At 39.2% G+C, this 22902-nt stretch overlaps 1 protein-coding gene across 2 annotated transcripts in view; it reads right to left on the bottom strand.

The window, feature by feature from the left end:
- Window positions 1-15848: 15848 nt before the first annotated feature.
- BCHE (butyrylcholinesterase) overlaps window positions 15849-22902 on the bottom strand; it is a 53415-nt gene continuing 46361 nt past the window's right edge. For both annotated transcript variants that reach the window (XM_054835621.1, XM_054835620.1), the window contains exon 4: window positions 15849-16160. In XM_054835621.1, coding sequence (XP_054691596.1) covers window positions 16033-16160 — 128 coding nt within the window. In that variant the 3' untranslated portion in view covers window positions 15849-16032. The remainder of the gene's footprint in view (window positions 16161-22902) is intronic.

Below are 22902 nucleotides of genomic sequence, written 5' to 3'. Positions count from 1 at the left end.
CACAGAATTATTTCAGTTACTTCAGAGACTGCACATAATGTTTTTACAACTTTCCATAGATTTTCCTTCTCCCTACACTTGCACATATTTGGTAGTCACTCAGACAATGAAACATCCCGACTATCGCAGAGTAGGAAAAGAAACCGCTGCGCCTCTATCTATTATGAGCGCATAGTGCAGTCTACAGAGATATTTTACATGAGACAAGTGGTTATTGTCAAAGAGACTGGTAATATGTTGCCTGAACATTTTCAAGCTGGCTCTAGGACTGTATATGCAATGCTAGCAGTGATGGAGTAGGTACAATATTCCTACAGTAGCATAGTTCCCTGCAGACGTCAGTAGGTTTTATCAGGCTCAGAGGGAATGTCTGACTGTTTATTGCACTGCTGAAGTTCTCCTGCTTTGAAGAGCTCAGACCAGATCAGTCTTTTTAAAAGCACTGACTCTTTAATTTTATATTTTTGTGCTTTTTTACTAGGAGTGGGTCTGAACTTTCTGCAAATTTTTATCAGAAACAAAAGATGCAAAATATTTCCCAGAGATTGCTCTACAGTCCATAATCTTGTATAATTTCAGGTTTGAAATGTGTAAACATGATTAGCCTACATGACGATTGCCATATAAGATAAAACTGCAAGAATTAAGTTTCTAAAATTCCGAGCAGACTTTGGGACTGGGTGGTAATAGTTAAACGTATAAACTCCAGCTCTCTTAAGATAAACAACAGCAATCCACCGAGGCTGGCTGCGTTGAGGTACTGGATGGATATTCAGAGATACCTACTTTAAAATATTTGTTCATCAGTATGGGAGGCCAGCTTTCTTGCATTAGCTTGAAACTCTCCCTCCAGCAAGGTTATAGAGTGGCATTATAATTTCATAATAAGATGTAGTGAGGCATAGGATGAGCACAATCTTCCCGATGATATGTATAAGACTACTCTGAACTGAAGGCACAAGGAGGTGCCTCACATTAGACTATGGGAAATTACACAGCCCAGTTAAAATATTGACTCAGAACTTTATGCAGCAAAGTGCTTCAGCTTAAGTCCATCCTTTTTCAGCAAAGCACTTATTTTTGTGGGTAGCTTTAAGCACCGACATAAGTCAGTTGATTTTTAATAGGGCTTTGCTGCATAGACGCAGCTTGTTGAAACTAAAACCAGAAAAGCAGTTTCGCAAGGGCCATCCAGTTTTCCTGGCAGAGCCCAGGAGGCATTAGCTCTTACATTAGCTCCCCTCTCCTGAGAGCCTGAAGCAGAAATGAGATTTTGCTCCCTGCGGGCACAGCACCTCTGCCTTTCTCCGAACCCTCGGCTCGTTTGCTGGCCGAGGGACAGGTCTGTCACCGTGCCAGGCTGGGGAGGAGATGCTTCTACCCGAGCAGCTTCACTCTGGTACGCGATCCAGGGCAATGGCATTTCTGCTATTCCCTTCCGTTTCCCGCGTGTACCTACCCCAGATAAACTCTTCTCGTCACTCCTCAGAGCACGGCAGAGACAGTAACCAGACATCTGACTCCATTTCCTTCCAGGCACCTGCTTGCTTGAAAACTGTCAAGGGCAGCAAGCACTGCGGTAGTATTAGAAAGATAACGAGCAAAAACCTTACCCTGCCAGATCTGCACGGCTGGTTATGAAGGAGCTAGGGGGCCTTAAAGTCCAAAAATTCTGAACCACATACGACCCAGGGTTGCAGTAATCCTGTTGATGGCAATTTACTTACACACACACAAAAGTAAAAAGAAAGAAATCCATATTCTTAACTCTACCGTTACACAACTATGATTTACCATCTTAGTATCCATCACAGTGTTGAAGCCATAGCAAAGCAGGTAACCTCCACAGGGTCGCCAGCTAACGCACCGGACTTTGCAGTGTCACATGTCACTATTTCTGAGGTGGGATGAAGTCCACAGGAGCCGTCGTATCACCCCGCGATGAGGTTTGCTACCGTGCCGCTGCTGTTAACAGCCTGCAGGAGCAAGCTGAAGCTGCTGAGATCTCTCTGCTTTATAAGGCTAATCTTGTGTTATAGTATATTATTGATATTTCCCTAAAGGAGGGGGATTCATCCTTTCTAATTATAAGAAGCTGCTAGAAAATAAATGAAACCAATTAGTAATAAAAGACAGATCTCAAGAGGGTTGAATCCAGATTATCCATCGCAGATGTGAACTGGAGGCAGCTAATGGCAAAAGACTTTGGTCTCTAACTTCTCAATTGAAATACTACGGCTGAGTTGGTGGCTGTATTATAACACTATTTACAGACACTGTGTGAAATCACAGGCATAATAAATCCAGGGAAAGTGCTAGCAAAATTGAGAGGGAAATTCGCACTTCATTGAATTCAGTGTCAACTTCCATTAAATTCAAAGGGACATGAAAGTCTTCACGGTGTTACTGAGCATCTGTAAACATTTCCAAGTATGCCCCAAGTTACAGGTTTATTTTTCAGTCCAGAGAAATTGGCCAGGCAAAGGTACATTTATTTCTTATTATAGAAATAGGAGAACAAAGGATGAGATGAGAGACTTAATAAGAGAGCAAAGACATTTTAAAAATTTATCCAAATCTTATGATATTTGGGGTGCTACACAGTTTGGGAACCCCATTGGATATGGGGAACCTAATCTAATATGACTTGGTTTTTTTTTTTTCCTAATATGACTTATGGAGGGGGGGTTATGGTTCTTGGCAACATACATTCATCCTAGTGTGGCCTCAAAGGCACTCAGCATCCTCACATTTCAGGTCTGATATGCTTCATGTTGAGGCACTGAACTAATGGACATGTTTCACAGAATCACACAATGGTTGAGGTTGGAAGGAACCTCTGGAGATCATCTGGTCTAACCTCCCTGCTCCAGCAGGGCCACCCAGAGCCAGTTGCTGAGGACCGTGTCCAGATGGCTTTTGAATATGTCCAAGGATGGAGACTCCACAGCCTCCCTGGGCAACCAGTTCCAGTGCTTGGTCACCCTCACAGTAAAATAGTGTTTCCTGATGTTCCTGTGTTTCAGTTCTTGCTAATTGCCTCTTGTCCTGTCACTGGGCACAACAGGAAAGAGCCTCGCTCCATCCTCTTTGCATCCTCCTTCAGGTATTTATATACATTAATAAGATCCCACTTCAGCCTTCTAGGTTGAACAGTCCCAGCTCTGGAGAATGCTTCCTCCTTAGCTGTTTTCATCAAAAGGCAAAATATCAGCTAATCTCAAGGCAGGGGCAGCAAGATCACTGGATTTTATATTAATTAATAAGAAAGTTGAAATGAGAAAAAAAGAAAAACCCAACCACACTGTGATGAGGTTAAAGAGCTCTTGTTTAAATAACGTTTCTTGCTTAAATAGCACAGGAAGAAAAGAAGAGAGGAAGGATATCTAAACATTTCAGCGATAAACAGTATTTAAAGTCTGTGCCCCCCCCAGCACAGGAGAGGCAATCTTCTATCCTACAAAAGCACAGCTGGCATTAACTCTTTTCTCTGTCTTCCTGTGGTGAAGGTTATAGTCAACAAAGCATTGCAATTCTTGGGCATGTGTGACATGCTATTACTCATACATTCATCTTAGTTATAAACACCTGCTTAATTGTTTTGGAGTTTGTGTGTGTGTGTCAAAGCATAACCTGTACATTGACTTCTGCTGAAAGAGTTATTGACTTCTGTTAAGAGAGCGGGGGCTGGCTCAGCGGCTAAATTAGGGTTCACTTTAAAGCCTACAAACTTCAACTGGTTTTCATTGACTTCAGTCACCTTTAGATGAGGTTTCTAGTGCAAAATATTGAACCTATTTGCAGAAAAAAAAAATCTTAGGGAATGAAATCAAAAGAAGATTGAAAATAAAATCATAAAGTTTTCTTGAAATCTTGGTTTTTAATTGCTGCTCAGAGCTAAAAGGGCAAACACAAGAGATGGGGTAAGCTCTGCTAGCCTGAAGCGTTAATCGTTATAAACTACCTGGAGTGGTAGGAAAGGCAAAATTATATTTCTCAAGAAATGGACTGCAGCTGAATTCTGTGTATGGGAACACCCTGGTTGGCAAATATTATGGAAGATCACCTTGTCTGGTTTTTTAATGATAAATCAAAGCAATACAGAGGAATACTGCAGATTTCTTACGGTTCCATAACACTGAATAACAGTCCAGGCAACACAGAGAGGAAAAGCAAGAAATATAAAGGAAAGAAGAAAATATACCTGAGTAACTGAAAACTACCTGATGCAATTTACTAGAAGGATACAAAAGGAAAATAGAGGGCTGGCTTAGTTATTAGTGAGAGATATTAATTAATGACAAAGGAAAATGACCTTTTCTGGAGATTAAAAAGTATCACAATCAGGTGAACTCTGCATTCTGGTGCAGAAAAAAATGTATGTGTTCACATGATGTAGTTTACTGAATTTTAATAATCTAAATAGTGACTGATTACACACACACACACACACAGAGGCTATTTGACTGGAGGAAATGGTACTTCTCGTTGAAGACTTTCTTGATTAATGAGTTTCTTCTTTTACTGTTGTACGTTTCAGGTTAGTCACAAATCCGCGTCTGAAGTTCGGTCGCTGCATGTTGCTTCTCTGGTTGGAATACTTGATGAGACTGAGTTCCACCGAAGGAAGCAGCAAAAAGTTTTTCTTCATAATGCAAGTGGCAGTGAAGAAAAACTACACTGTCAGCAGTTCTGACCACCTTTCTGGCTATGTTTGGCAAACCTGAGACCTACAATCCATCAGTGAACTGAGCTTCTCCATATAGTATTGAATTATAGCGTGCCTCAGAAGCAGCTAAGATACCTGGCTAGGGGACTATAAAGTGAAGTCAAGCAGATAAGTCCTGATTCCCAAACAATGAACGAGAAGTTCCATAATTCACACAGAAATACCCTTGGAGCAGTACACGTATTTATTGCAAACCACAATTCATTTCTTTACATTTTATTTTACAAATTCTCCATTACTTGCTTCAGTTACAGTGAAATGGCCTACTGTATTTCAAGATATTTCAAGCTGATCTTGTACTTCACTTTTCTATGTCAAGAAATATTCAGACAATTGAACAATCAGATTACTGAAAAGCTGTTAAGTGCCTTGTGATACAAGGAAGTTTCAGCTATTTAAGAACTAATGTGAAAAATACCAACTTATACGCTATCAGGTATGTCTAAAAGGGAAAAAAGGAAGAATAAGTCAATACGATTAGACAGAATGGCATTCAATAAGCACCCTTTTGTTTTGAAATTGTGAGAGAATGTTATTTCTTAGGAGATTTTCCTTTGGATTATACAGGAAGAAACCTCTACTCTGTAACATGCATTTTGCCCTCGCAATCTCCACGGTTTGTAAAAGTAATCTGAAAAGAATTGGACACACAGAAATGAGAATTTTTTTACACTGGAAAAGCTAAAACGAATCCTCAATATTAAAAATTGCAAAGATTACTTATACAAGAAAAGAGGTGTTCAATCCATCACTTTTAAAGCAGAAAAGAGGTCAAAAAGAAAAATGTTGCATTAATGACAGCTACTTGGCAATTCTGGAGAGATTTCTCCGGAATCAGAAGTTGTTGAGTTCATTTGAGTGGGAACACCACAAAACCATTACTTTAAACATCTGGTAACTTTGGCCAAAGGACTGAGTGAGTACTTGCAACTAAGTGCCACATAAAAACTGAATAAAACTTAGAATCGTAGCGTCTGTATTTTGCTGCTCTTTATAGATTGATACTTCCCAAGCCCTCAGTACTGAACTAAATCTGCTCGCTCTGAGGTTAAAAAGGTAGGAAACTATTAACAGACAAATTCCCAGAACACCAATAGGTAAAATGAGACGCAGGAGGTTTAAATGAATGTGTCCTTCTTTTGCACGAGCTTTGAGGAGATCCAACTTGCACTTGGTTTCTGTTCTGTGTGAACCAGGCAGGAGGAACCACCGCCATCCATTCGGAGGTTGCATGCTTTTACCTGCAAGGTTTGCAAAATGGGTAATTTAAAGGGGCTGGGGGGGGGGAAGCAACTTCACTGTAAACCCATAACTTTTCAGCACTGCACTGAACAAGGTGTATGTGAGCGAGCAGCCTCTAAACTGACCCACGGCACATCGCAGTGGGAATCGTGGGGCTGGGTCAGCCAGGAGTAGGAGGAAGGACCCTGACATGAGCCCACTCCTCTTTGCTCCCGGATCCCAGGTTGGCCTGACTGACACGGAGGGAAGCCATCCGCCACTGATTGCCAAAGGGCAGCAGATACTGGTTTGTATCCTAAACTGATGTGTGTTGAGCGTAAACCCCTTTTTCTCGCTGCCCTGCTTTCCCTCCCAAGCAGATACTGCGGTGCTGCCCGTAGCACGGCTTTATAGCTGCCTTAGTGCAGTGTCGGAGAATGCCTGGTAGAATAAGCGACTGGTTTTAATTCTTATAGGATATCCTGATCACAGCAAATGAATGAAATCTGGCTGTCAAACACCGAGGCTGTGTTCCAACTGCCAAACCCTCGCTTTCCAGTCTCAGAAATGTCCCCCTCCCATAGCACTATCATTTCTGCACTATACAAGTTAACAGCCTGAGTTTATCTTGCTAAAATCCTACCGCTCTAAAACATATTTAAGTTACACTGAAAGTCTACATCTGTCTTAGAAGGTACCGGGAAATTGGCAATGCAGAAAATTCAGTAATTTGTGAGTCATGTGGTCATAAAGTGAGAAAAACCTTCTATCAGAAAATAAGGTTTTTTATATTATATATCCAAAAGATAGTAGAAACTGTGGTTTTAACAGAGTCTCTGGAATGGAAATGCAACCAGCTTGCATTCACATTTGAAAAAGATCTAAGAATTTATGGTAATTGAAGATGGAGTGCCAAAGAATTTACCAGTGCCCATTTCCATCAAAATTTAAGTCAATGACAAAGTATTAAGACATTTTCATGAAGTCCAAAGGATTGCAAGGAAAGTGAAAGATACTTTTAATTATAGCATTTTCTATCAATATATATTTACAGAAGTAGATATACCCTACAGAAAGATAGCAAGTATTTGTATGAAGAAAGGTGAAGAGGGTCAGAAAAAAATGCACATTCTAGAGAAAATAGGGAATATGGGTACTGTAATTAATGGATCAAATTGCCGGGGAATTGCAAAGAGGATCAGAGGGTAAAAAGATAATTAGCAGATCAAAGGGTAAGAAGCCATGTGTTGAAATAAAGCGGTAGTGATACAGACAGCTAAAGAGGAATTATTGACCAATAATTGTATTGCTTTAGGCAATGTATGCTTTGCTAGAACCATTATTAACAAGGGTTTTAATGGACTAACCTGTTTTTATAAATGTGAAGTTATGAATGTCAACCGCCATGAATTCATTGTAAACCCACAGCGCGCTAACAGTAACCTAGTTTTTAGGAGTTTATAACTGTAATACCGAAGGGTAATAGAAGGAATTCTGGCTGCAGCGGCTGGTTATGTGGTCAAGGAATCTTCCTTTGAATACAGAAATAACAGAGTGTGATTTTCAGAGATTTGACATAAGGCTTGTTCTTATATCAACATAAATTGCATAGTTTATCCTGGAGCGTGTGACATCCTCTGTGAATCCTCTCCATCGCTCTGAGTGAGTTTTATTCCCTCCGTTATTCAAAAGGTTCAAAAGTCTGCCAACAGAAGACCATCTATTTTCATGCTACAGCACACCTGCCTCACCAGTAACGAGGCTAGATTGAATGAGTGAAAAGCTAATGGGGATCCAGAGGTTTCCAATTGTCCCCTGAAGTACTGTCTCACCAAAAGAGCGAGACCTCTGCCTAAGTGGGGATTTCAGTCCTGTTTTCATCAGCCCACCGGGTTACAGGCATCAGGTCCTGCTACGGCTGACAGCATGGGATGCGGTTAGCCAGAGGTTAACTAGGTGGAAAAAGCAGGTAAGACCCTGTTTGTGCTCTGTACTTACAGAGTTCAGCGCAAAGCGTTGTAAGAAACCTCATACCGTTGCTGCCTTACCACTGTTTGAGGTAGCTAAAGCTATTAATCTGCCATTTTTGTGCCCAGGGATAGGGAAGAAAATTCAATGAGATTTTTCTTTATTGCTTTCCTTGCTCCGAAGTGTTGTCAAATTGTATTGCTCAGACCCAATCCAGCCGTTCCTTGGTGTAAGAGTAGAGACCTATAGGCTGAGTTTTGACTAAGATCCCTCTTTGCAGTTCTGGACCCACAGGGGACAGTCACAGGCTTGGGAGCTCCTGTAGCGGTTGGTCCTCAATACCGCTCTCTAGAAAGGAGTTCTTGGATATACTGATCTTAATATTTTTAATAATCCATACACCACCTGAGTGTGGATCAGGATGGGAACTGCTGCAGTGGATCAGATTTATGGTACAATTAAACTAACCTGTTGAGAGCCTTGATGAGGGAGCAAAGGACCCTCAGGTGAGCCGAAGGCATGCTGCCAGTTTTGCTAGGGATTGGCCGAGGAAAATTTTGGTTTCTGCTTCCATTTTTCAGAATCCATTCATCAGCAAAATAGTAGAAACACGTAAAATGTAAAGTAAATGAACTGGTGGTATTTTTACTTAGCATCTAATGGATTTTCCTCTGCAAAGTGAAGCACATAAGTACAGTTTGTCCACAGGTTTACTCTCCCATTTATCTCATCATTAAGAGAAATCTGGGGGGGGGAAGTATGTTCTGAGGTGTGGACTTTTTTTTCTTAAATAGTAAACACCTCCCAGATTACTAAGTGATGGAGAAGATTGAAAATGTCAGTCAAAGGAGCTCTTGTGCTTCTGCTGAAGGCAGTGACAAAACTTTAATTAACTGAAAGTCACCCAATGGTCTAAAACTGGGAGTGCTGAGGTCATTCCCAAAGACAAACGTAATATAAAAGTCTTGCTGAATGGAGGCAACTGTGTGTACCTTAGTATATACTTGCAGTTTTGGGTTGTAATAATCATTCCTGAAACCAGCATTATACCAGCAATGAGAGCTACAAGATTCAGCTCTTCTAGAGAGCAGAGATGGGGAAAACTATAACTATTCAAATCACTGTAGCACTGAAAACAAAACATGAAATGAGATGAATGTCTAGATAAAAAATTTGCTGAAAGGTAGCAAAGCAACATTTTTCTACAATTCTAATTCCTAATTTAAAAAAAAAGTTAAATATATTTGCTTTAAGTCAGGAAAAATGAGGCATGGTCAATGTTATTCAATGACTGATGTAACTTCAGCTAGCAGTTTCTATAAAATTTGTAGCTCTGTAATTAGTGAGTGAGAAAAGCTTAATATTTCAGAAGTATCACTTTGGATGTGTAATTCCAGCTGGTTCTCACAGTCCTAAATAAGGTCCTTGTGCATTACTTTCTAAATAATTCTTGATAAATGATCAGTCACATCTCTCGCTGCTTTTTCTGGGTTAATACCCTAATTGTCTCACATACAAGATAATAAAATAGGATCAATCTAAAAACTCAGTTGAAACGTATCTATTTTGTAAGAAATGGTGCTGCATGTACTGTAATAGAGAGAGGATGATGAGGTACCCTGAAGTGATTAGACATGCTGCAAGAGTGAATTTAATTTGGAAGATTGAGAGGTGTGGAGATAACTGCTTTCTGCCTACACACTTTCACCACTGCTCAGTATAACCGAGGACTTATAAATACTTTATAAATTAAAGAAATTAACCACAGCACTCCCAAACTGCAAGAACCACCTACACCATTTGTACATTGTTCTATTAATAGTGGCTAAAACATTAGCTCCTGCAACCATGGCATATATTAAAATGGAGCAGAATTGAAAAGATCAGAAGCTGGTGCTATTTTCCAGGCAAATACATGGATTTGGAGGGACTACATACTCTCCAGTTTTAAAACAACAATAACTTCCTGGCTATGTCCAGATCCCTGACCAGAATGATGGTATTTTTAAAAAGACAGTGATATATCTAATGACCAGATTCAGTAAATCCCAAGAGACAGACTGCCATAGCCTCTGCAAGTGTCCTCAAGGTGCTGTGATGCTACCAGGAAAGGAACTTTCTCATCGTTCACTTTTGCGTAACAGATCCTGTGCTAAAACTAAACTTCATTTTTCCTCCTAATTCTCCCCACACTAACCAAAATCATTATGCAACTAACCCCCCCAGCCCAGCACTTCTGCTTGCAGCATGCCTAGAAGCCTTATTTAATCTCACCTGCAATCCAATTAAAAGCCTCTCAAAAATTCACACCTGCGCTAATTGTAGATTCACATCACTGCTTTGTAGTCATTAAGTCTATGAGTTAAAGTTTTTATGAGTGCAACTAATCTAGTTTATCAACAAAATGCTGGAAGGTTTACGTGCTAAAACAAGATAATCAGTATTCATGCTTCAAGATTTCAGCAGGGGTCAGGAAGGAATTATCTTGTCTTATGAAGCATTTCAAAATGGCTAATTATGTTTGTTCATAAAATTTGGTCCTAAAACAATTGAAATCAGAGTAAAAGCTTTTGAACTTTTAACTGTGAATGACTAATTTGGCTGAGGTGCTGATTTATATCAGTTTGAAAATACAAACCCAATAACGTGTAAGCCTCCCTCTCCATGTTGCTTGCAAAGGTTGAAAACCTACTGTTGAGAGGCAGTTGCTGATGAACCTATATTTCTATGTCTGTATGTGTGCACGGATGCATATACTTGAAGAGACAGGATTTTTAAAGCAGTGGTTGTCTCAGCTCACAGAACAGAGTTAAGGTTGATAAAAATTAACCATGTGCACACAGTTTCCAAATACCTCTTGTAGATCCCTCAGATACAGTACTGTCTAAAATTTTCCATTTTGCTAGAGATTTTTTTTTTTTTTAAAAAGGGTTTCTTCACCCTCATACAGCAGCAATCACTGACCAATGGAAAACCCACCTAGAACCTTAGACAGATGAGGGAAAATAAAAACACAGCAATGAGAAAGAGAGAAATACTTGTAATTCAGCCAGGGATTTTTTTTTACTTTTTTTTTTTTTTTCCTAATGGATTTTTGCTCCCAATCCACCCAGAGTAAATCAACAGGCATGTGGCATGTACTACAGATGGATCAGCTGTGGTAAACATATACAGCTGCACATATCTGTTACACAGGTGCTTGGGTTTAGACTCGCCGGCTAGCCAAGAGCAGTCAGAGTTTTTGGCAAATGCCCGTAGTTCCACGGATTGGAAGAGAAGAGGCAGTGGGAAAGCAGTCAGCTGGCACTAGCACTTTCCATAGCAGCCCCCAAGCCCGAGCCAAACCTGCCGCTCTCATTCCTCACCCCACGTGCTGAATCGCTGTCAAATTCCTAAACCTATTTTGCAATTCAGTGGGAGGTTTTTTTGGCTGGAGTTATCGGAATGGAGACGCTGGGATACTTAGCACCTCTGCGTACAGTATTAAGCCCTTCAATTGCTGATCATTCTGGGGGCAAAAGTGCTTGTGTGGGGTTTTTATGGGTTTTTTAACTATTACTATTTTTCCCTCTTGTCTTTCCCCCCCTCCCCCCGCCTTGTAGTCTTGTATTTTATTTTTTCCCCTTCCTTGTCTTTTTTTTTTTCCTTCTTTTTTTTTTATTTTATTTATTTTTCTTGTCTTCTCCGTGCAACCGGAGGGGAAGGAAGGGCGGGCAAGAGCCCTGTGTGGACAGGCTGGCGCGTGGCAGTGGCAGCACAGGCTGCTCTTTGCTAGCTGGACACACCACAGGTGTAACTGAAGTACAGTGACGTTTATTATGTCCCTCTAAATAGCTGCTGCTGAGGTTGCAGAACCGGTGCTGAGCCAGTAGAAATGCATGAACCATAATCAAGCCTGAGAAGACAACGTTATGATGTTGACAGGGACAAATATATATCTCTCCACTGTTAATGTTACGTTCGGATTAATCTATGTGATATCTGCATATGACAATGGGCCAAATCACTTGCTGATGATCCATTGTGATAGGAACATTAGAGAGGCCTACAGAGGTCATATTAAACTTGTACATCATGAAAGATGTATAAATTTTTCTGACCATTTCATCAGTTTTTCATAATCTAAGATAATTTTCTCTCCAAGACTCTATTTGAAATAACTAAAAAAAAAAAAAAGGACTTATATTCCTGATGTTGCAAAGATACCTTTCCAACTATGACCTGATAGAGGTTTGCCTCCACTCCTTGCGATTAACAGACATATATGAGTTGTCTGTTCATGAAGATCTAAATTCTGCACATATATCTGTGTTGACAGAGCAGCAATCTCTGCTCTGTAAAGAGTCCGAGACTCTAGTGACCAAAGAGGGCCAAAAATCCAGGCTTCCACTTAAACAGAAATTTGGCTTTATCAGTATGATCTTAGAATCACAGAACGGTTTGGGTTGGAAGGGACCTCAAAGATCACCTAGTTCCACCCCCCTGCCATGGTCAGGGACACCCTCCACTAGCCCAGGTTGCCCAAAGCCCCATCCAACCTGGCCTTGAACACTGCCAGGGAGCCAGGGGCAGCCACAGCTTCTCTGGGCAACCTGTGCCAGGGCCTCACCACTCTACCAGTAAAGAATTTCTTTCTAATGTCTAATCTAAATCGACCCTCCTTCAGCTTAAATCCATTACCCCTTGTCCTGTGATAAACCTAGAGGTATGGCCAAGGCTTAGGACAGCATACCCATTCCAAAAATCCAAGTTTTGAGTGTCAAATCTGTAATTGGGAGGAAGTCTGGAAACCTTGGGGGGGGTCCTCAGTTCTGCTAGAGATCAACCTTTGGGGTCTGAGGGGCGCTGGTCAAAGCCAGAAAGCTTTAACCTTGGCTAGTCCAGCTCTGCTGGTCAGCCCCAGACCTAGACTGGGGTACCCTAGGCATCCCAATTCTTTTATTTTTTGATACTCCACCAGGACCAAAGATGGGATTTCACTCAAATAACACTTAACTTTACTGAAAGCTTATCTAACCCAAATTCTTTTAGACAAAACAAAAAAATTGGTGGTTTTAATTAAACAGTTTTGCTGGGAAATTTCTGACTTCAGTCCTCTTATGACTGTCTCTAAAATATGTGTGAAGTGTCTGTAATTTAATCAGTGTGCTGTTAGCTTATAAACCTAATGACAACTGGTTTAATGCCAACATTTTTGTTGGCACTGCAGTTCATCTTATTATAATCTTTCAGCAACTCTGGGAATAAATTCAGAATTCTTGTTTCAGATATCAAGAATGATAAGAAAGAATAAACACATTTGCTCTAGTTTCACACACAAAGCTTGGTTTCTTGCCTCTTTTGAGCCAAAAGAAAGCTTTAATTAACAACATTACATCTTCAGTGAGGTCTGGGTGAGATATCCTTCTAATATGTAATCATCGCTTTAAGCAATGACACAGTATCCTCAAAACAATTTCCAACATAAGTTTGTTTGACCTTTAGTCTGCAACTACCCACAACTGGACTGTTTTTTTTGTTTTTTTTTTTTTTTTTTTTTTTTCACTCTTCATTACCTTAGCCACTTGCATGCAAGTACTTAAGGCTTTCCTTCTTTTGCATAAGTGTGGGATATGAATATATGACTACATGATATATTGATTTCATATGAATGATAAATGGAGATATTATTTCCCAGCGTATGAAAAAATACAAAGCTAGCAATTTATTTACACCAAGAAAATCAGTAAAACCACACTTCAGAAAGTGGTTTAACCTTTATTTTAATTCTGCTTTTCTTTCTTCTTCCCTTCACCTTTATTCCTTGTTAAGAATGTCATAGGCATGGTATGCATACTGTGGAAAGTATATTAGTCTTCAAATAGACCTTATCCAGCCTAGCTCAGAGCACGTACAGACAAAGGACACCTTCCCAGCAAAATATTTTATAAACTGCTTTGCAACCTGCCCTTCCCAAAGGTTATTTGTGCATTTTAATTAGCTCACATTTTTTTTCCCCCCATTGATTAGGCTGATTAGACAGACAGATAGTGAAATATAGCTAAGAGGAGGATATCTAGAGATAAATGCTGCTTTTAAATGTGCTTAGGTGTTGCTGGTGCTGCCAAGGCTCACTGTGGCAGATCAGCACCCGACACGTCCATGAGGCACACCACCTAAAGAGCATGGGGAGAGCCAGACCTGGCTCAGCGACGGACAGAATGTTCATCCTTTCATATTTTTTGTTCAGTAGCTCATCACTGGCATGAGGGATATCTGGTAAATACCCAATACACTGTAGACTGACACAGTTCTCATGCAAATATTAATAGCGGTAACTATGCTAATGTACATAATGAGCTAATTACCTGTGGTATAAACATGAAGTGCTGCATAAAGAGGGCTTTTTAATCCCAGATAATTTCAAGTTTTAATCAGCTTGTTCAAAAATGACCAGTTTTTCTGATTGCGCAGGTTGTATTTCCAGAGAATACAATAAAGTGCTAAAATGTGGTTTTCCATAATTTAATCGGGAAATAATTGTATTTCCTTAGAAATAACTGAAAAGATAAGTCATCATCTCTTGCAGAATTTGTCCTTTCTGCAAAAATAAATCCTTTCAGCGTAGGACTCCTGTGTGGTCAAACTGATTGCCAGAAAGAAAACATTCTCTGTTCATTATCTAGATCTCTTCAGTCTACTCAATTCAAGAAGGAATTTTGCAAGAGCTCGCAAGCACTAGAACAGAAAATAGATGCACTGAAATGTTATTACATTTACAGAAAGATTCAGGATAATTTATTTATGAGATGGGTTGTTGTTTTTACATACTCCTTATGTTTATAAAATTTTTGGCATTTATTCTTCTCAGTTGGGCCAGTGAAAAGCAGCCAATTAAGGTGTGATTCAGGCATACAGCTTCCAACCCCATCCAGAAGCAGAGGTAGAAAGAAGAATTATCCAAGGGTTTTTTTTAGAATCTTCTAATAGATTCAGCTCAAGTAGGTAGAAAGGGATCCAGGAGATGCCTACTTGCATGGCAACTAGAGCTCACTTGACCATGTCAAAGAGCTGGGTCCTTCCCACCAAGGTCACAATGGCTCTCTGCAGTGATCTCCTTCCCCAAGAGGAGCCAGAGCTTTGCGGCCAGGTCCCGCTCTCCTGCTGAGAGCTGGCTGGCTGAGCAGGGCTTTCAGGGCTGATTTCTGATGAACATGCTGATGTGCGGATCGATGCTCTTCTGCAGGTATAAAAATGTGTCCGTCACGTTCCAGTAAATGTGGGGCTGTCCCTCAACTAGGAGGCAACTTGGTGGACAAAAAAATACCATAATTGGAGTTTACCTCCATAGCAGGGACTTTTTACCAGTTGAAGACAGTGGGTGCCCGAGCAGGGAAAGCTGCGAGTTCATTACCTTGTGAATCTGTAGGTCTTTACTCCTTGAAAAATGAGGATAGCAGAAGCAGAGGTGTCAGTTTTTCTGGCTTGTTTCACCATTGTACTTGCACACAGGGTGTCGATGATTTAGGCCTTCAATACATAGCTTGAATACTCTCTTGCTATGGTTTTGTCCTACAGATTTGGCCATAAAGCAGCAATGATTTGGGCTTTAATGGCACTCTTAAAACTTTTCGCTCTAACAAGCAAATGTCATTTGGTGCGTCCAGCAAAGTTGTTATCTCTTTATGTTTATGTCAATTAAATTATGTCTGAAGCAAGGTTTAAGTGCGGTGCCATTGCAGTTAAAGATCAAACCCGACTGTGTTTTGCGTGGCAATACTGTAAAACACTGCTATTTCTATTAAAAAAAAAAAATCCATTTTTCTATAACAGATTACATTGTTTCTTTGAAGTGTGAATTTAAGCAGCTAGTGTTTATAATATGTACATCATTAATCGTTAGGTTTTAATCTCTATAGTCCTATTTAACACAGTGAAGCTTCAAAGGGTACAGATGCCTTATTGTTTATTGAGGTATGAGGTAAAATATAAATGAAAGATCTGGGGAATCAAAATTATATCCATAACACTTTTTTAATCTGCATAACATATTTAATGCTAGATGTGTTAGAAAGCTACCTGTGTATTTGCCTGATGAACAATATAATACGGACCTACTGGAAAGGGTAAACATATTAATTAGAGCCTGCACATCTCTGCTTCTTGCTAGTGTAATCATTAAATTGATTTTTCCAGTCTGACATGTAATTGTTCCAGCGATGGAATCCTGCTTTCCACTCTCGTTCTGCTTCATCAATATTTCCTGTAAAACATGAAACGTGTTACATTAATCTAAATTTGAATCTCTTTATATGCTAATTGAAAAATAATTTTGATTATTAATGTCATTTGCTCCAAATACAGTATAGGATGGTCTTTTACCTTTACATCAGGAAGGAAGCACTACAAAGATGTTGTTCTGGCACACCACAGTGTAATAAATATACTTATGTATGGGCTTTTTGCTTTTGGGTAATACTTCTGTCCATGAAATTCATCATTTTAGAGCCACCTTTTTTTTTTTTTTTTAAAAATCCTCAAAATATTACTTTGGTTCAGTATACTCTACAGTGAAACCTACATACCCTAAAAGACTATGATATGCAGACTGAGATAGGTGCTTGCAAAGATGTGGTGAAATCGCAGCCTTATTCAAGGCAACACCAGTATTGCCATTAATTTCAATGGATTCCAATGGAAGGCCAGGATTTCGCCCTACCAGGGAATAAACGTGCAAGTTAAATGAATAAGGGGCACAAGTTTCAGGAAGGATGCTGTAAAATGTGCACTATGTCAACATGAAACCATCTTCTCTCTTCTTTTTCATTCTAGCATATAAAGTATTTGCCGACTAATCCTGTGTCCCAAGGCAATATTTATTGCCAAATTTGTTATAGGCATCAGAGCAGAGGGTGAGGATGAGAAGAGTAATAAAAATATATCATTTTACAAGGTTCCCAGAGTATTTTACGGACAGGGATCACTTCCTCCAGTCCCAAAAGGTAATTAACGCTAGGGAGAAATGCAGTGACCTTGCAGGAACAACCCATGCAACAGCTAAAGGAAAGATAACATGTGTAGGCTGTATTGCATACTGTGGATTATTATTTTGGATCAGTTGTAGACTTTTTCTTAAAGTTTAGAAACCATTTATGATCTATGAATGCCTTTATTCATTCTGGACTTAATTATCTCAGTGTCCCATATTGACATAGCTTGCTTCCAAAAAAAAAATTGGTAATTGTGTTCATGAGATAACAGTTCTATGGTTTCTTTATGCTCTTTTGACTTTATGTTCTTCTGCTGCAGTAGAGCATAGGCCCTCTCCCTCCATAAATACACAGTTTCCCCCTTTTTTATGATCTGCCAGCACTGCAAGTTTAACTGGTTATGTGAAAATGAAATACTTTTGTGTTTTACACATCAGTAGAGCAAATATTCTGGAAAGAGAGTTAACAGATTCAGAGATTTAGTTTGGAGAAGCATCCAGTAATTTGGTTGCTTATCTGCAGTTTAGCTCAACATTTCCAAACCTTTTTGGTCTGGAAATCCAGATGGCAATTTAATGAGACTTTGAAATGAGATTTACATTACTTCTTGGTTTCAGTGAGACCAGAAATAAAACCAAGATACTTTTTCTTGGGGAGGTTCTATACTTCTGCTTATATTCAAGAGGAAATTGTGAAGAGCAGATCTAGAAAAAAATATTAAAAAAATTAACTACACTCTTCTCCCTCAGTTTATAAACTCCCTCAGTAAATAAACTTGGTTACATCGGAGATCAAAGAAAAGTTCAGATAATTTTTAAAATTTTTCTGCAGGCCACAATTGTCATTAACTCAAAGAGGATTTGTAAATGCTGGTAACTACAAAATCATGTTTTGATTACTAAGCCGTGCAGATGTGACTCACAGAGGTATGGGGAGAAGATATGCACAACATTTTACTTTCCTGACTCTAAGAACTTGCCTTTGCATGTTCCTTCATTTAAAGACGTAGCCCGTGTCTTGCGTAAAGACCAAACTTTCCACATATGTCAAATGGATTGGTGATTGAGCGTATGAACCAGTACTAGTAGTATTTGGGGAAAAATTCCTCAATCGTATTTCTTGTCTTATTCTTGATTATGAGTATCCAGTTTTATTTACCCAGGCAAAGCCTCCACTTATGAATTAAAAAAACCCCTGTTCCTTCTTTAATTATTCAGGTTTAAATGTGTTTGAAGTCTGGCCAAAGACTTTAGAAAGTGGAACACCTCTACCACACACACATCTTCAATTAAAAGTCACTGTTCTAGAGTATAAATTAATGAGGCATTTCAGTGCTTCTTAAAGATCACAGTAAAGAAGAGAGTCAGCTAGAGAAAGCAGACAATGAGAAATTCAGACTAGCCACCATTATGAATCTAAAAGACAGCAGGAGGAAGGAAAACACTGAAATAAGAACTTGGATTCCCATTTGTTTGCTTTTTGCAGTGATAAGATCCAAATTGAAGTCACAAGTCAATGCATCCCATTATCACCAACATCATCAATCTCTTTGAAGCAACCACCCATGACTTAGATGAGCTGACAGCTAGAAGGCAAAAAAAAAAAAAAAAAAAAAAATTAGAGAATTCAACTTGACCGATAATTACAGCTCAGAGCACTGGGTTACTACAATGTGCTGCAATACTACGGAAGTCAGCTAATAATACCGTGAGGTTATTTTGCTATATGCAGTCATTTAGGCAATGCCAAACTTCAGAGTAATACCAATTAGCCTAATGCAAAGCCCACTGAAGTTTGCAAGAAGAAAAGGGGAAATTTCACAAGGCAATGAATCATGCTCAGAAAGGTCCCAGTTTAATGGACCAAAAAAAAAAAAAAAAAAAAAAAGAAAAGAAAAGATTTTAGGGGTTTTTTTTTGATTCTTCAGCAGTGTCAGTGCAGACAGCTGGCATTTCTTTTCTTTCCACACAAGCATACAGCCCTTACTTTAATGGCATTATAGAAAAGTTAAATTTATCTCCATACCATCATTTGTTGAACTGCTGGATGTGCCAATAAAGTGCTAATCTGAAATGTATTTTTGTGTATTAACATTAAGATTGGGACAAAGGCCACGTAGCTGTTATGATATAGTATAATTAATAAGGGAAGACAAGTTAGAATTATTTTTCTGTCCTCAACAGCTCATAAATGCAGGTACCTGTAAACATCTCGATTCATTAGTATGATAAATGCTACAAGTTTATCTATGCTGTAGATTCTCATGGTGATAGTTTCTACACAGATGTTCAGCGAGGAGAAAACAAATAGTATCTATACTTCAGTATTTCTATTGAATGTTCTTTAATAACACACTCTGAATATCAATTTTTTCTTAACCACAACAGTATATTTGTTTCCATATGCATTTTTAAGGACTTGGGTGTGTGTGTGTGTGTGTGTGTGTTATTTATTTATTTATTTTCTTCTTCCAAAAGTCAATAGAGCTCTCTGGGAGATGAAATATTGTGAGGGCTGTTATCTCTCCTATGACCTGGCATGCAAGGTACTGGAGTTAAAAAGAAATCAGAGTGTTAAGGTACGTAGCTTATTGCCCATAGGTGCACTGCCTACGATCTTCCTTTGTCGGTAGGTGCAGTAGCATTGGTGAGGTGACTTTTAACTAATTCACTTTTCTGCAAGCATAATGAGTGTATCATCTAGCTCTGTGGAAATCGAAAACTAATTCTAATTGCTCACATTTTTAATATTCTTACTACCCTGAGTATTTAGCTCTATAGAATCCAGATACTGTTTGGAGGATCAGAGCAAGTACAATTATTTTTGGTACTCACTGGTCAAGAGGTTGAACTTTTCACTGCCTCCACAGTCAAAATCTTTTTAGGGTTGTTTTAAAATATAATGTATTTATATTACCCACTTTGTTTGATTTCTCTATAGATGATATATGATGCAGTGATATCAAATAAAATAGAAAAATATGGATTATGTGCATTTGGCACACTAAAATAGTAATGGAATAATAACTGGAAAGCTTGGCTGCCTGCAGCTTTCTATAATCAAGCGGAAATGGGCATATATATAAATTCTTAGGGCTTTAGATGCATTAAAAATTATGTTAGGCTACCTCCTTAACACAGATGCTTTTATAATTAACATATGATTGCTCTAAAAGCTACTTGAGTCACTTGCTGTTTACTGTCCCTCGGGTGTGTTTCTTTTAGAAGCAGTCATCACAAAAAGTTCTGGTGGTTGTCCCAGCGCTCACGCCCTCGAATGAAATATCAAATGCTTCTCCTGGGGTGAGTGGGAGCGGAGGGTGTTCTCGGTGCCTTTGCGATAGGGTTGAAATCTGTGTAGAATTTGTCTCCAGTTGGAATTGAGAGCCCACGTAAGGCACGTCTGGGTCCAGTTCGCCTGTCTAGTGATTAGTATCAAGCTGGACACAAAACTACAAGTTTTGACTCATTTCTTCAATCACCCTTTTATATATTGAAATTGAAGGAGAAAACATTGAGAAATCTGAAATCATAGAAAGTACAGATATAAAGGCCAGTATTTTCTATATGGCTGTTACTGTTGTGTTACTGTGTGAGGCTTATTTCTTTCTCATCAGTTTTCTCGATCCATAACCATGACAATTTTTTCGGAACACATCTCATTGGGTTGCTTGAGGAAAATGGAAAATATCTAACCATAAAGATGGCAGGAACTAAATATTTTCCTCTTTCATACATTTAACTGCCTGAAGGAACTCGTCTTACCCAGCCTGTCATGGGAAGAGGCTTGCTCGGGTGCTGGACGCGTTTGGAGCCGGCAGTTACATGCCGAGAAGACCTCGAGGGGGTAGCAAGGCTTGTGCTAGGAGTGGATCAGCAACTAAACAAGTGGTTCGTTACCAAGCCCATCCATGTCAAATTCTGACCACCTGGCACAATGAGAAATCCCCTTGCAATTTCTGCAAAATAAGTTGGTTTGATTGTCCTTTTCAGGTTCTACCTGATATAATTCCACTTTGTCTATCTGAACACTACTTGAGCTATAACTTGCAATAACAACATAAAATTTCCTTGCTTGTTGTTCTCTGTCATCTTATATCATATCATGTTAAAGAACCTTCTTTTTCTAAGAATATTTCAATGGAAGAAGTAATAGAAAAGCTAGACCCCCAGAAATGGAGGAAATACATGTATTTATGGCATGCGCTGTCCTCTGGGCATAAAAGGAGATAGGAAATGCAAAATAAGATTTCAGTGAAGAGAATTATTACAATATAAAGTATTAGATCATGTTTGTTAGCAGAATCTTAAAGGTTTCTTTGTCAGAATTGTATAAGATTGTATAGGCAACATAAATATAAACCATAGTATTTCTGTTACAATATTTCAAGGACTGATAGATGTAGATACATGACAAAGCAGCACTACTTCTTGACAATATTCTTGTCTCCTTTCTACATTAGGATCCAGGCACCACAATTTTTTTTTATTTTTATTTTTTCTAAGAATATGCTGACAAATTTCTTTTAATTAAATTCTGTAAATTTGTGTTGTAAATTACTGAATATGACAAAGTGACGTATTTACACCTCCTGGCAGATCCAGAGCATTGCTTTGTCATCCCTTGCACCACGGGACCATGCAAAGCAACGCTGCTGTCCTGCCAAGATGTGTTGAACTGTGCCTGGTGATGTGCCCTCTTCTGCTCCAGCACAGAGCCTTTGGTTATGCACGGTCCATTTGTAAGATGCACGTTACTCAATAGGGGTTCACAGCCAGGTTAAAGAAATATGTAAAATAGTTCAGTTCTCCTGGCTCAGCATAAAGGACTTCTCAGAATTGGAGAAACCTCCCTAAAATCCATCCATAAATTTGGTATACTGTGATTTTGAAATCACAGAGTATGCTTTATAAATTATTCATTTTACCTACTGATTTTGCTTCTCTTGATTTAATTGAAAAACATCTATTGAATTGAGAGGGGATAAAAGTTGAGCCATAATACAGTTATAAGCTCAAATGAGAAGGGAATAAATTATTTCAGAAAGAATCATCTGTGCACCGTGAAAGTTTACATATTTTTAAGACTAACATTTAAACTGAATCTTAAAGAATGCTTCTAAATTACTAATTAACATTTTAAAAGTGTATCTTATTTTTGAAATGAGACTTTTTTTCCTCCAGTCAAACTGCAGAATGCAGTACCAGAGCTGCAAAATCACTTTATAAAACCAATTCCTTTCAAAGTCCAGAAGCACAGAGGCTTGGTGTGTTTGGTGGGTTTTGCAAAAACAGTGAGTCAGGCTTCTAAAGAAAAATCTGAGTCCTTTGTGTTCAACCGAGCTTAAAGTTCCAAACAGCTCGTTATATTTTTCTGGGTAGTGAAATCTCATAAACATGATGTATCCACAGTCAGGCACAAATCAGTTCTATTTTGCATAGGCAAATCCTGAAGTCTTTTGGTTGTCATCAATGACTGACACTCTAGAAATAAAACACAAGGCGCTCTCGTGCGAGATGTACAACAGAATCCCCTTCTGGCAACAGCAACGTACTTAATATCCTCTGTGGATTAGTTGCATAATAACATAATCCCATAAATAATAGATAATATAATCCCCATATAACATCCCACGATGTACCTTAGACACACAAAGTTTATACAGAACATCTAAAGCCTCCAGAAATCCCAGTGCAAGCTCCCGCTTCAGCGATATCTTTCCTGCTCTCTCCAGTCCCCCCAGAACCAGAGCCAGGCAGCGCTGAAACTCACGGGGGGGTAGCTCGAGAACAGAGGGATGCAGCACTCTTAAAACATCTCACGCTGTGGCTGCATCTGCGTTTTGGGGCAGAGGAGCTCCACACCACACTGGTCCTGGGGCTTGGCCTGTCCCCAGGTTTTGTCCTAGCACATAACGGGGTGGTGAGCCCCTGGCCAGAAGCATAGGGTGCTTTACAGGGTACGCCATCACCATAGCATGGACGGTTCTGTCCAACATTGAACATCTCATGGAAA

The sequence above is a fragment of the Grus americana genome, chromosome 9, assembly GCF_028858705.1.
Source record: "Grus americana isolate bGruAme1 chromosome 9, bGruAme1.mat, whole genome shotgun sequence".
Lineage (NCBI taxonomy): Eukaryota > Metazoa > Chordata > Aves > Gruiformes > Gruidae > Grus > Grus americana.
Note: the sequence above shows the minus strand (reverse complement) of the source record. Positions and strands in the feature narration are given on the sequence as shown.